Below are 12,603 nucleotides of genomic sequence, written 5' to 3'. Positions count from 1 at the left end.
TTACATTTTCATTATAAGACATAAATGGTTCGAGACTTGGTATGATTTGGGTGTAGATTTTAATATAGAAATTATCTTAAGAGGCAGCAGTGATGTTTACTCATATGAAAAATGCAATATTGTCGGATCTGTTCAGAAGTTTATAAAACAGAGGGCTTTTATAGTACCTAATTCTGAACGGTTTGTAGTTGACTCTGAATCAATAAAACCTATATAATCTCCATTTCTCTTCTTTTCTATCTTCTACTCCTTTTAACAAAATGATTTAAACATACAATTGTATGACTACAAATTATATATCTCCATGTTCATAGTGTAAATATATGTAACATGCAGTATATTAATTATTTTTTTATCATTTATTGAGAAGATTTCATAAGTTGTTAGAACTTGTCTCTGATCCGTTTATCTGTTTCTGATAATTAAATATGTTTAAATCACTTGTTGCCGACTTCAGATCGACCATTAAAAAATACATATCAAAGATCTCACATTCTACAGAGAATACTCTCTTACATCCGGGCCAACAAGAGAGATTAGTATAAGTTGAAAAACTTGTTTCGAAATTGTTGTAAAATTAATAAAGTTTATATTTATATCGAGAATCCTCTACAAACCAGAGCAATGCTAGTTCGTGATTGATGTAAATTTCAATCTTAATATTTTCATGAACACCTAGTCGGTCAATTTTGGTAAGTTTTTAGTTGAATACCTGATTGTTGCATAGCATTGTTTATAGCATACAACTGCTGCTCGAGGTCACTGGAAAATCGTCGGAATACTTTCGTTAATCACAAGGCTAGGATTTGTAGTAACTGGCTGAAACTGCAACTGCTTGCAGCAATGACAATTGTTACCGTTGAAAAAAGAATACATCATATCTGTTAAATTCAAAATAGTTTGTTTTATTAACTAAAGTATCTCCTATTCATTGACAGATAAAATGAATATCGGTGATCGAAAACAAATAGACACTTTCTGTGAAACGTTCACTTTTGACCTTGCAATGCCAACTACACTTTTAAAGCATTACTATTCAGTTAACTATTACTTTGTAATAAAAAAATGTATTTCTGTTATTACATATCAGTTTCCTTTTTGTCTTCAAATGTCTGCAATATATAGAGAAACAATATTGAAAGTACAGAGAGAAAAGATGTATTTAAACAAAGTAGCTGATTGTTTTAAGAGCCAACTGTTTGTGATCATGTATCGAGTCACGTAAGGACATCAGACGGCATCCATTACATTCTGTGTATAAGCGTGAGGTTATTTCTTCTCTTATTTCAATCAAGACTTTCTATTGAACACTTATTGATGTAGTCTTGTTTAAGTTGTAAAACAAAATTTCTTCTCAGTTTGTTCTCAGTTGTTTGTAACTGATTGGAAACTCTAAGACAAAAAGGATGAAATTGTTTTAATATCATCATGGAGAGTATCATGTCCAATATAAAGCAGGTTTTTGTTTTGAAGAACAACATTTTTGAGATAAAGCATAGCAGACTTTTTAATGTGACTGATAAGTGCTGCAAGTTTTTAAAGTCTTTGCCAAGGCTCATAAGAACTAAAGATCACACAACTAGGTCCCTCAATCTTTAATTTTTGAAAGCCACATTAAATGTATATTCAACATAGCACTTTATTCCACATCATGTAGACACTGAGACTCACACTATTCTGAAATCAGCTTTCCATGAGTTTACTGTTGGAAATGAATTTCTTTGTAAGTGGTAATACAAATTAAGTTTACTATTCCAGAGACAAACATATGATCACATGTTTTTTACCATCACATTTGCCACATCGACAAAAGTTCCTGGGTACTTAGGCCTCATTCCCATATACTGTTGATGGTAGGTCTCACAAACGTTTGCTGAAAACAACTTGTAATATTAATGATGATAATTCTTTTTAAATAAATGGAATATAATGGAATAATGAAATACTCTTTTGTGATAGTTACAGCCATCAATATTAAATCAGCAATATAATTTTTAAACTTGACAAAACATTATGTGATTCAAACTGAACAACTTTACCAGTAACTGATGCACACAAACTTACAGATATATATGCAAAGGTTCCATTCAAAACCTTTGAAATAAAAATATAGTGAATCTAACAGATCTTGACACAACAGGATTCAAAAGACAAGTCAACCAAACAACCATATATAAAGATGTAATAGTTTGTGTACATTTCTTATCAACACTGTTCATACTTTATATCTGAATACAGTATAAACCTTTGCCAGATGTATTCTCAAAGGACAATACAGAAAATAATGTTTACAATAACAAATACAATTACGAACAGACATAAATTTCAGTTGTAATTATTCAATTGAAAGTCCATAAATAAGAACCATTATCTTAGAAATGTGTCCATGATTCACAATGAAGGATCCTTGAATTTCAATGCCTGATCCCGGATGCGTTTGTCATATTCTACTCTGTTTTGGCTACAAAAATAAGAAAGAAAATATTGACATCAAGTAAATAATTCAAATTAATTTTAATGATGGCTTTAATCAATAAAAAAAAGTTCACTGATCCGGAGAAAACAATATCCATCATCATATTTACCAAAATCTTGTATAAAAAATATATACATTTGTGCTTATTTCTACTTGACAGTGCAAGTTAGGCTGTTGAAGGTTGTTTGACTTTTACACTTAGGGATATCCAAACTCATTTCTAAAAGCAAAGCTGAAGTATAACGTATGTTCTTCCCTAGATACAATGACCAGAACTGTGATGTTTTAGAGGTACATCTCAGTTATTTTCCAGATCATTTTCTTCAGGTTGGTAAAGTCAACAGAATAGAAGTTCTTATAACACAACCAAAAGAAGATTTGAATGTCATGTTTCAATGATAATAAATGAAGGTGATTGTGAAGTCATTGAAACATCACTCAAATCTTCTACTGGCTGTGTTATAAAAATTTCTATTCAAAACTGCAAATTTGATTAATATTTTCAAAATCTCAATTGACAAATATTTTTTTACTTGAACTGTTAGCTTTAAGTGTATCATTTGCTAACATGTGGTAAGATTAACTACTTCTATAATGAAATTCATTTTTGTTTTCATTCAAAAGTTATTACCTTGTGGGAATAACTGACACAGCCTGTCCTTAGGTAATCAATATCACTATGCTGTAAGTGTACTGACAAAGTCTGTCCTTAGGTAATCAATATCACTATGCTGTAAGTGTACTGACAAAGCCTGTCCTTAGGTAATCAATATCACTATGCTGTAAGTGTACTGACACAGCCTGTCCTTAGGTAATCAATATCACTATGCTGTAAGTGTACTGACACAGCCTGTCCTTAGGTAATCAATATCACTATGCTGTAAGTGTACTGACACAGCCTGTCCTTAGGTAATCAATATCACTATGCTGTAAGTGTACTGACACAGCCTGTCCTTAGGTAATCAATATCACTATGCTGTAAGTGTACTGACACAGCCTGTCCTTAGGTAAATCACTATGCTGTAAGTGTACTGACACAGCCTGTCCTTAGGTAATCAATATCACTATGCTGTAAGTGTACTGACACAGCCTGTCCTTAGATGATCAATATCACTATGCTGTAAGTGTACTGACAAAGTCTGTCCTTAGATGATCAATATCACTATGCTGTAAGTGTTCTGACAAAGCCTGTCCTTAGGTAATCAATATCACTATGCTGTAAGTGTACTGACAAAGCCTGTCCTTAGGTAATCAATATCACTATGCTGTAAGTGTTCTGACAAAGCCTGTCCTTAGGTAATCAATATCACTATGCTGTAAGTGTTCTGACAAAGTCTGTCCTTAGGTAATCAATATCACTATGCTGTAAGTGTACTGACAAAGTCTGTCCTTAGGTAATCAATATCACTATGCTGTAAGTGTACTGACAAAGTCTGTCCTTAGGTAATCAATATCACTATGCTGTAAGTATTCTGACAAAGCCTGTCCTTAGATGATCAATATCACTATGCTGTAAGTGTTCTGACAAAGTCTGTCCTTAGGTAATCAATATCACTATGCTGTAAGTGTACTGACAAAGTCTGTCCTTAGGTAATCAATATCACTATGCTGTAAGTGTTCTGACAAAGTCTGTCCTTAGGTAATCAATATCACTATGCTGTAAGTGTACTGACATAGTCTGTCCTTAGGTAATCAATATCACTATGCTGTAAGTGTTCTGACAAAGCCTGTCCTTAGGTAATCAATATCACTATGCTGTAAGTGTTCTGACAAAGTCTGTCCTTAGGTAATCAATATCACTATGCTGTAAGTGTACTGACAAAGGTAATCAATATCACTATGCTGTAAGTATTCTGACAAAGCCTGTCCTTAGGTAATCAATATCACTATGCTGTAAGTGTTCTGACAAAGCCTGTCCTTAGGTAATCAATATCACTATGCTGTAAGTGTTCTGACAAAGCCTGTCCTTTAATGATCAATATCACTATGCTGTAAGTGTTCTGACAAAGCCTGTCCTTATCATAAACTTACCAGTAAACTGTGTATGCTTCAGCTTGAGCTGGGTCTTTGATATTAGGTTCATTTAAAAGTTCTTGAATTCCAAGTAGAATCTGTGAATTCAAACAAAAGAAAAAAATATATCTGTTATTTTTCTAAAACTATACATCAATTCCAAAAGCATTATAATCTGGAAAGAAAAAGAAAATTCTTCAAATACTTTAGTTATAAATTCTGTATATTTTCTAATATGACAGTGTGTAGAATTCAAATGAAGAACTAATGTGGATATTTGGGAAAAAGTCTGAAAGTCAGACTTCCCTAATTATAACATAGCATTGCAAACCTTTGGTGTTAAAGAAGCTACATTGATTGAAATTTTCAGTTACTCCCTGATTGTAATTTGAAACCAATATAGATATGTCCGAGACTGTAGGAAAGATAATAACAAGCATCTATCATTACTATTGACCTTTCACCTTTGTTGGGTCACCTTTTTCTCTTAAAAATATCAAATTCTACAAAACAACTCTTCAGTGTTAATTTCTGTTGGAAAATGGAAATCAATAGTGCAGCATTATAATGTCAATGTGAAAATGTAATATTTCTGAGATAAATTAAACATCCAAAAAGATAAATGAGTAACAGTTGTCACTCTGCTGTTTGGTGATTAGTTGATAAATAACTAAGAGGTGTATGCTTTATCACAAGTCTGCTTATCAATTTTCATTACAGAAAATTAGCAGCACTACACAGAAATTGAATTGTGGTAAATCACCTGCACCTGAGGGCCTATTAAATGAATGTTTCAAAACTAAATTTGCTTCTTCCAACCCTTTCCACATTATTTAGTAACATACTTGAATCTCGTTACTTTCCTTCTAAATGGTCTTCAGCCATAATCATTCCTGTGCATAAGAAAGGCGATTGTAATGATTTTAAAGGTATTAGCTGAATTAGCTGTTTTTGTAAACTTTTCACGTCTGTATTAAATAAAGGCATTTTAGATGTATGCAAGAAGTATAACATTCTAACTGATGCTCAATTTGGGTTTTGCCCTGAAGTTAGAATGATTGATGCTATTTTTGCATTACACTCTATAATAACTAAAACCTTGTCTTGAAAGAAGTAGTTATACTGTTGTTTCATAGACTTTCGTAAAGCGTTTGATATTGTCAATAGAATAAGCTTATGGTGCAAGCTGACAAAGCGTGGTATTCAAGGGAAAATGATATCTGTCATTAAATCACTATATAAACCAGTTCAATCTTGTGTCTCAATTAAAGGTAAAAGTTATAATTATTTTGAGAACAGTATAGGATTAATGCAAGGGGAAATATTATCACCTATATTGTTTTCACTTTTTCTTAAATTTTTTTTTCAAAATTTCATTTATGGAAAATGGAGCAACTGATTACGATTCTGGTGAATTCATTTTATTTCTGTTAATGTATGCTGATGATTTAGTAATGTTTTCCAAAACCATTGTAGGTTTGCAGAGTCTTCTAGATAATCTTCATAATTATTTCACAGCATGGAAACTGACAGTTAATACAGAGAAAACAAAAATTGTTGTATTTAGATATGGAGGTCATATACATGATATAGAATCATGGACTTATAATGGTAAAAAAATGAAAGTTGTTGACATTTTTTCCTACCTGGGAGTGAAATTTAAATACAATAATAAATTCCATCAGATACAACAACAGTTATCTGACTAGGGACATTAAGCTATGTTTGCACTTTAATCAAACTGTTCTTAGGTCTAAACTGCAAAACCTTATTACATTTATTTGAAACATATGTTTTCCGTGTATTGCATTAAGCATGTGAAATTTGGGGTTCTTTAAAGGGTACTGAAATAGAAAAGATTCATCTATTGTTTTGTAAGAAGATTTTAAAAGTTAGAAGTAATGCACGTAATGCGATGATTTATTTTGAATTAGGTAAATATCCATAAGAATGCATAAGTATAGAATAAACAAACACTGGTTTAAACTAATGTAATCAAAAATTGTATTTTGAACACTGTGAGTTAATTTTTATGTAGTAGTAATATAGGTTATTGTTTTAACTGGGTAAATCTTGTTACACATTGTCTTTTTGCTTTCAGCTTCGGAGATGTGTTGACAAATCACTATGCTTATGAGTAAAAAAGTATGTTATACTTGATAAAGCAAAGAGTTTTTGACCAAAGTCAGCAACATCTTATAGGATTACTGGAGTCCTCACCTTAATGTACTTTATGTAAGCACATTGCAAATAATTTTACTCTACAATAATATTTCATAAAATTTATTCCTATATAATATCCAGTTTGTTTATCTAAACTTTGCCTTTCTGCACATAATTTTGCCACTGAAACTGGAAGATATAATAATATACCAAGAGAGCCAAAGACTTTGTCTGAGTTGTAATTTAGACACTGAAGATTAACATCATTATATTCTGATATGTAGGTTTAATCGATATTTAAGAATGAAATATATAAAACAATTTTATTAGCGAATTCCTTCCTTGTATAAACTTATACAATTGCTTAGTGTCGATAATGTAAACAATCTTTGATGAATATATATTGTAGTCACTTCTTGTTATTTCAATAACACTGTATTTGTTGTTGTCAGTGTATACATTAGTTGACTATGATGATGTATGCACAACTATTCTTAAATACATATTATGTTACATTATTTGTAAAATTGTATGTTTTCAACTAGTTGAAAAAGATGAAATAATCACGATGATTGCTATGTTATATGCCATTTGTAAATAATCTTATGTATCCAATAAGTTGTAAAAATTTGCAGAATGAAATTGAATTGAAAATTGCTTATGCAACTGAAATTTTATGTATAATGTGATCTGACTTTACCTGTCTTATTGTAACAGCTGGTCTCCAGTCTTTCTCCTCATCTAGTAATGATAAACACACTGTGCCTGATGGGTAAACATTGGGATGGAATAATGGTGGTTCAAATTTACCTGCAGTCAAACCAAACAAGACTTGATCATTGGAGTAAAGTACAATGTTGCAGTATGCTGAGAAAAAAACATTTATGGAATGAAAGGATATCAATCACAGCAAATTATTTACCTCCATTTGTCCTCTAAAGGGATATTCTGCATCAATTGTAAAATTTCTATCTGTTTTGTTCCGTTTTCAAACTTTCTAATGTCTTTTATAACTAATGTGAGCATCAAAATATATAAAATTAAGATGTCTAAATAAAGCATAATGGAGAATATAGAACTCAGTTAATGATTGGATCCTATATTTTATGGGAAGTATATATAATGGGTAAATACATAGGGTTATACACTGTTCATTTATATTTTTCGGAATCGATATTCTATGGCTTTCTTTGACTTATTTCTAGATGATTTTAAAGTGTTGAAATACTCAACTATTTAACACTTTAACAGGCAATCATGGTCAAGCTATTTTATGTAAATCAATCAAGCTAGATCTTAACAGAATTTCTGCAAAATTAATTATCGTTTGTTTATATGGTGAATTGAGGTGCACAATGTCTGTAGGAACCTAAGTAAATCCTTTTGTGATTTTTTTAAAAAATAAAAAACATGATATGAAATCCTGATTTGTGCTGAATATTCCTTTCAAAGTTAAATCTTTTTCATTCTTTCCTCTTACTCAAGCTTAATAAAAAAAAATTCAGAGTTCCACTAAAGAAATAGTAATACATGAACACCTTGTAATATATGTTATCCTTATACTGTCAAGAAATAGCAATAACAATCTTTACTTGGCCAAATCGGAGATGGCCTACTGTCAGCCATTTTATCTTTCTGATCATACCCAAAATCTAACGGGGCACAACTAGGGACAGAGGGAACCCTACATAGGAAATTTTAGCAAGATCCCTCCAGCACTTTTCAAGAAAAAGCAATAACAAACTTGCAAAGTCAAAATGCAAGATGGCCACCTGTCGGCCATGTTGTTTTTCTGATCAGTCCCAAAATAGATTGAGCATAACTATGGACAAAGTAAACTTGAAAGAGATCCATCCAGTTCTTCTCAAGAAATAGTGATAATAAAAATTGATTACGGATGGACGAACCATGATTATGGTGGGCTAAAAATGTATGAAATCATGAGGATTGTAAGAAATATCAAAGTGATGTGAAAGGAGGTTTTGTTGTTGTAATAAAAATTACATAAGCATATATAAAGGTTTAAATGCCTCATGAATTTTTTAAGACTTACACTTTGGAGGAGAACTTGGATAATCCTCTTTGAATAACATCCTCAGCTTAAATAGACCAGTTTCCCATGACGTCTAAAATGTAAAAAAAAAAAAAAAAAAATGAAGGCCTATCTAACACATGGTACCGTCCTCTATAGTTAAACATTCATGTACATAAATTGGTTAGTAAAAACAACAGATATGGGGGGAAATAATAGTGATATGAAATATTTGATGTAATGTACACACACATATATTTTTAACTCTTTGAAAGAGACAATTACTGCAAAAGATCAAAACAAAAACAATGCATGCGCCGCCAGGGCCGTCTGAACGGGACAAATTAAAGTTTGAAAAAATAACAAAGGGCAACAAAAGAGTTCTTGTGCACTGCCCATGGCTTTGTTGAGATCTATCTACCTATTAAGTTTAATGTTGACACCTCTTATGGTTTTAGAGTAATGCTCCGGACAAAATTTTCGTATGAAAAATAACAAAGGACAATAACTCCTAAATCCTGCCCAGGAGAGTGATGGTTCTGGTGCACGGAACTTCTCCTCATTGAGATCTATCTACCAATGAAGTTTTATGTTGATATATTGCTTATAAAAGCTAATAACAGATTGACAATGCTGGTTAAGAAGTTAGGGACTTCTTCATGACAAAATTTCAAAAATTTATGTAAATACATTGTCTTGCTTTTCCCCCTAAGAATTTGAATAAGTAGTCTGTGCAAAAATTATGATATTGATTTGTTTTAAGTCATTACTGGTCTGCACCAATGTTAAAGAATGGTGGTAACACCGCAATTTACTTAAAATGGTCATGAAGTAAAAATATGTGAAGACCTAAATCATGGTACAAAAAGACTTGTGTAAACAGACATCAAATGTCTAGCCCTACATTTAATCTCAACATATCCACGTAAGATTCAAATACACCTACTAACAGCTTTCTTTAACATAATTCAGCATGATTTGTTTACAAACAATTTCAATCTATACATACTGATTTATTTAAAGTCAAATTGTGATACAAATTAACCTTAATAGAAGGTTTTGTTTTACTTTTACCAGAAAGAAAAAATGTCTACAAGTACACTTTTTATTATGTTGTGTTTAAACTCATAACAATCTCGCGAAATTATAGCTATCATCTGATGGTAGTGAAATTAGCAATCATTCAGAAAAAGTAACACAGTACAACGATGAATGGACCATTGGTTGGTCATGTCACACCAAAGGAGCTAGAAATAAAGTTAATTTCTGTACAAAACCTAAATTGTAGTCGCTTGAAATAAAAGATTTGTAACTGTAACAGATCCTTTGTCTAAAAGCATCACAAATGCAATAATATAATTGTGTTTAACTGTCCTCCTTAAATGTTAAGAAATTAATAATTCATCCATCACTCCTTATTAACATCAAAGTGATGAATGTAAGCCTTCCACCTGGAGTGAATAAGACAGCTCTGGCATATTTTCAGTCAACAAACTGGCAAATAATTGCTTATTACACTATGTAGGACTGTTTTTGAAAACAATATATTATATATGTAAGAGTCAGGAAATTTGTTCAATATTAAATCATAACAACATTTAATTTCAATGTAAGAAATTTAAAGAATGAACAGAAATTTTCAAATTGCTATTACCGATCTTTTGCCTGGTATTGCACATTCCCAATTCAAGAGATTCAGCGTTCCATCAGGATTTTTGGTTGGTCTGGCCACAAATCCCTGTAAAATGATTATTTTTTTTAAAGAACTCAAAGCAGAATATGCTTTATATAATCAATACATTATTCTTTACAAAAAAAATCCCAATCTGATCAGACATTCAGCTTGGCCAAGAATGAAAATAACCAAAGCCGATGTGATTGATTGAGTGGATCATCATGTCAGGTTATACAATACAAACAAGGGTACATGCATTTCAATACTATTATACACCAATGCAAGTAAAACAATCAGTCAGTATTGTCATCAATTTTTCAATTATGTTAGGAATTATTTTGTCTTTTTTTAAATACAAATTATACATAACTGCACAAGTTAAAATCAAGCAAAAATGAATTTGACTTTTGAGCTGCTACAAAATACAGAAATGAAAAGATGTAACACTAAAGATGCTTTTTCTATAGAGTTACTTCCCATGTTATGACATTTAACACTCTCCAGTTATGTGTCAAGATCTTAAGTTGTAGGACTAGCAGTGGATAAATGACAAGTTTGACTAGTATTGTTACATCCTTTATTTTTCTTTTAAATATTTTAGTTGTCCAACATAATGTCCTAAATTTCTTCTTTTATTTATCTATTTTATTTCATTTTTTATTTTTGTGCAAAATACACTTGCCCATACATATGTTCACATGTTGCACTGTACAAAAAAAAAAGTATAAAATTTGGTTCAAAATGATTCAGTTAGAACTCTTCTTTAAATTGATGGAACCATCAAACAAACTGCTCATTTTTGTAAAATTTGAACTTACAAATGGATGATCTTTTCGCCAAGCTTTCCTTTCTTCAGATAAACGAGCTAAAGCAATTCCTGACATTATGCAGCATCTACAAAAGAAATTTTAATAAGCAATCATAAATATGAGATTATTTAGTAAATATGACAGAAATGATGTGTTGCTGACTCATCTCTGGTTCCTTAAATTACCAAAGATAACACTGATGAATGCTTGAGAAAAGAATAGAAATATTTTTAACTGGTTTTTAAATTTTTTAATTTAGTAATTGTTGCCATGCCTGATAAAATGATCATCTCACATATGAAGCACAAAACTATAATTTATTTTCACCCACATATTTTCAGTAAAAATATAGTAGTGTAAATATGCCTTGCTGACTGGGAGATGTCCCTCATATGGCATCATGTTCAAAAATCACTGTAATTGCTGCTTTTATAACATCATGCATATCACAAGAAAACATGTGACCTGATTTGCATAAAACTTCATTATGCTAGCAAATAATTTAAACGAGATATTTGTAAAGACACACAAACTGTATTAAATTGTCAGGATGTTTGTACTATAATCAATAATGATTGTAGGATTTTTCCGGGGAGTCAAGAGCATCATTTCCAAAATTTTGATGTCAAGTTGAAGTAACAAAGATATATAACAGGTTCTTAAAATTTCAGCGAGTCACACAGGAAAAGCATGAGTCCCAAAAGTAACTGATGATTATTCGTTGTGAAGGATAGTTAGTGAACACTGAACAGCCTTTTCCTTTTTGCTCCAGACCTAAGCATAGAAGATTACATGGAGTCTACCGTTGGTTGCGTATATACGAACATTTTTTTATGCAATGACTGACATCATGACCTCAGACTCCGTTAACAATTAGTAGACCTTGTGAAAAATCTTAAATGGAGGTCATCGTTGGGGAAGTGTAAGTTAAGAAAACTAAATAAAATGAGATTTGGGTGTGGAAAAGAAATTCAAGTGTTTTAAGTTGACTTGCAGAAAAAATACGTAAGCATGCCACTACAGCACGACATTAATCAATAATGATTTACGTTATTGCTTTATTATCATATGTACTTGAGTAAATATATGAAATTATGAGTCGATTGTGTTTATTTTTAGGATTTTAGAAAAATAGATCACAACACTTAGAAATCAGGGACGAACTAAATATGTTTCTAACATACCGTATACGGCAAAACTGTAAATGTTGAGTTATAAATGGTATCCATATATACTGTCACGGTTACTGAGGTAAGTTTGTAAACATATATAAGATGATAAATACCTGATTACCTACATAAGTATCTTTCACGATCGTTTCCCTCCACTCCTCGTTGTACTTTTTCTGTGTGGTCACGTGACTACTTGGGTTGGTTTTAATGTTTATCAGAGAAGGGTCATCTCAAGCATCGAAGGAACGATGATCTTCTCGGAC

The 12,603-nt window shown here is 31.4% G+C and overlaps 1 protein-coding gene across 2 annotated transcripts; it reads right to left on the bottom strand.

Moving 5' to 3' along the window:
* Positions 1-884: 884 nt before the first annotated feature.
* LOC132546881 (SUMO-conjugating enzyme UBC9-B) lies at positions 885-12,513 on the bottom strand. 2 transcript variants are annotated; one of them, XM_060210607.1, is made up of 7 exons: positions 12,466-12,513; positions 11,178-11,253; positions 10,339-10,422; positions 8,706-8,778; positions 7,353-7,462; positions 4,508-4,587; positions 885-2,461 (listed from the first exon to the last, which is right to left on the bottom strand). In XM_060210607.1, exons 2-7 carry the CDS (start codon positions 11,241-11,243, stop codon positions 2,392-2,394), a joined length of 483 nt encoding a protein of 160 aa, XP_060066590.1. In that variant the 5' UTR covers positions 11,244-11,253; positions 12,466-12,513; the 3' UTR covers positions 885-2,391. The 2 variants fall into 2 exon arrangements, with proteins under 2 accessions (XP_060066590.1, XP_060066591.1); XM_060210608.1 differs by having other exon boundaries at positions 12,454-12,482.
* Positions 12,514-12,603: the final 90 nt, after the last annotated feature.

The sequence above is a fragment of the Ylistrum balloti genome, unplaced genomic scaffold, assembly GCF_031769215.1.
Source record: "Ylistrum balloti isolate Yb309-2 unplaced genomic scaffold, AGI_CSIRO_Ybal_v1 Utg369920, whole genome shotgun sequence".
Classification (NCBI taxonomy): domain Eukaryota; kingdom Metazoa; phylum Mollusca; class Bivalvia; order Pectinida; family Pectinidae; genus Ylistrum; species Ylistrum balloti.
Note: the sequence above shows the minus strand (reverse complement) of the source record. Positions and strands in the feature narration are given on the sequence as shown.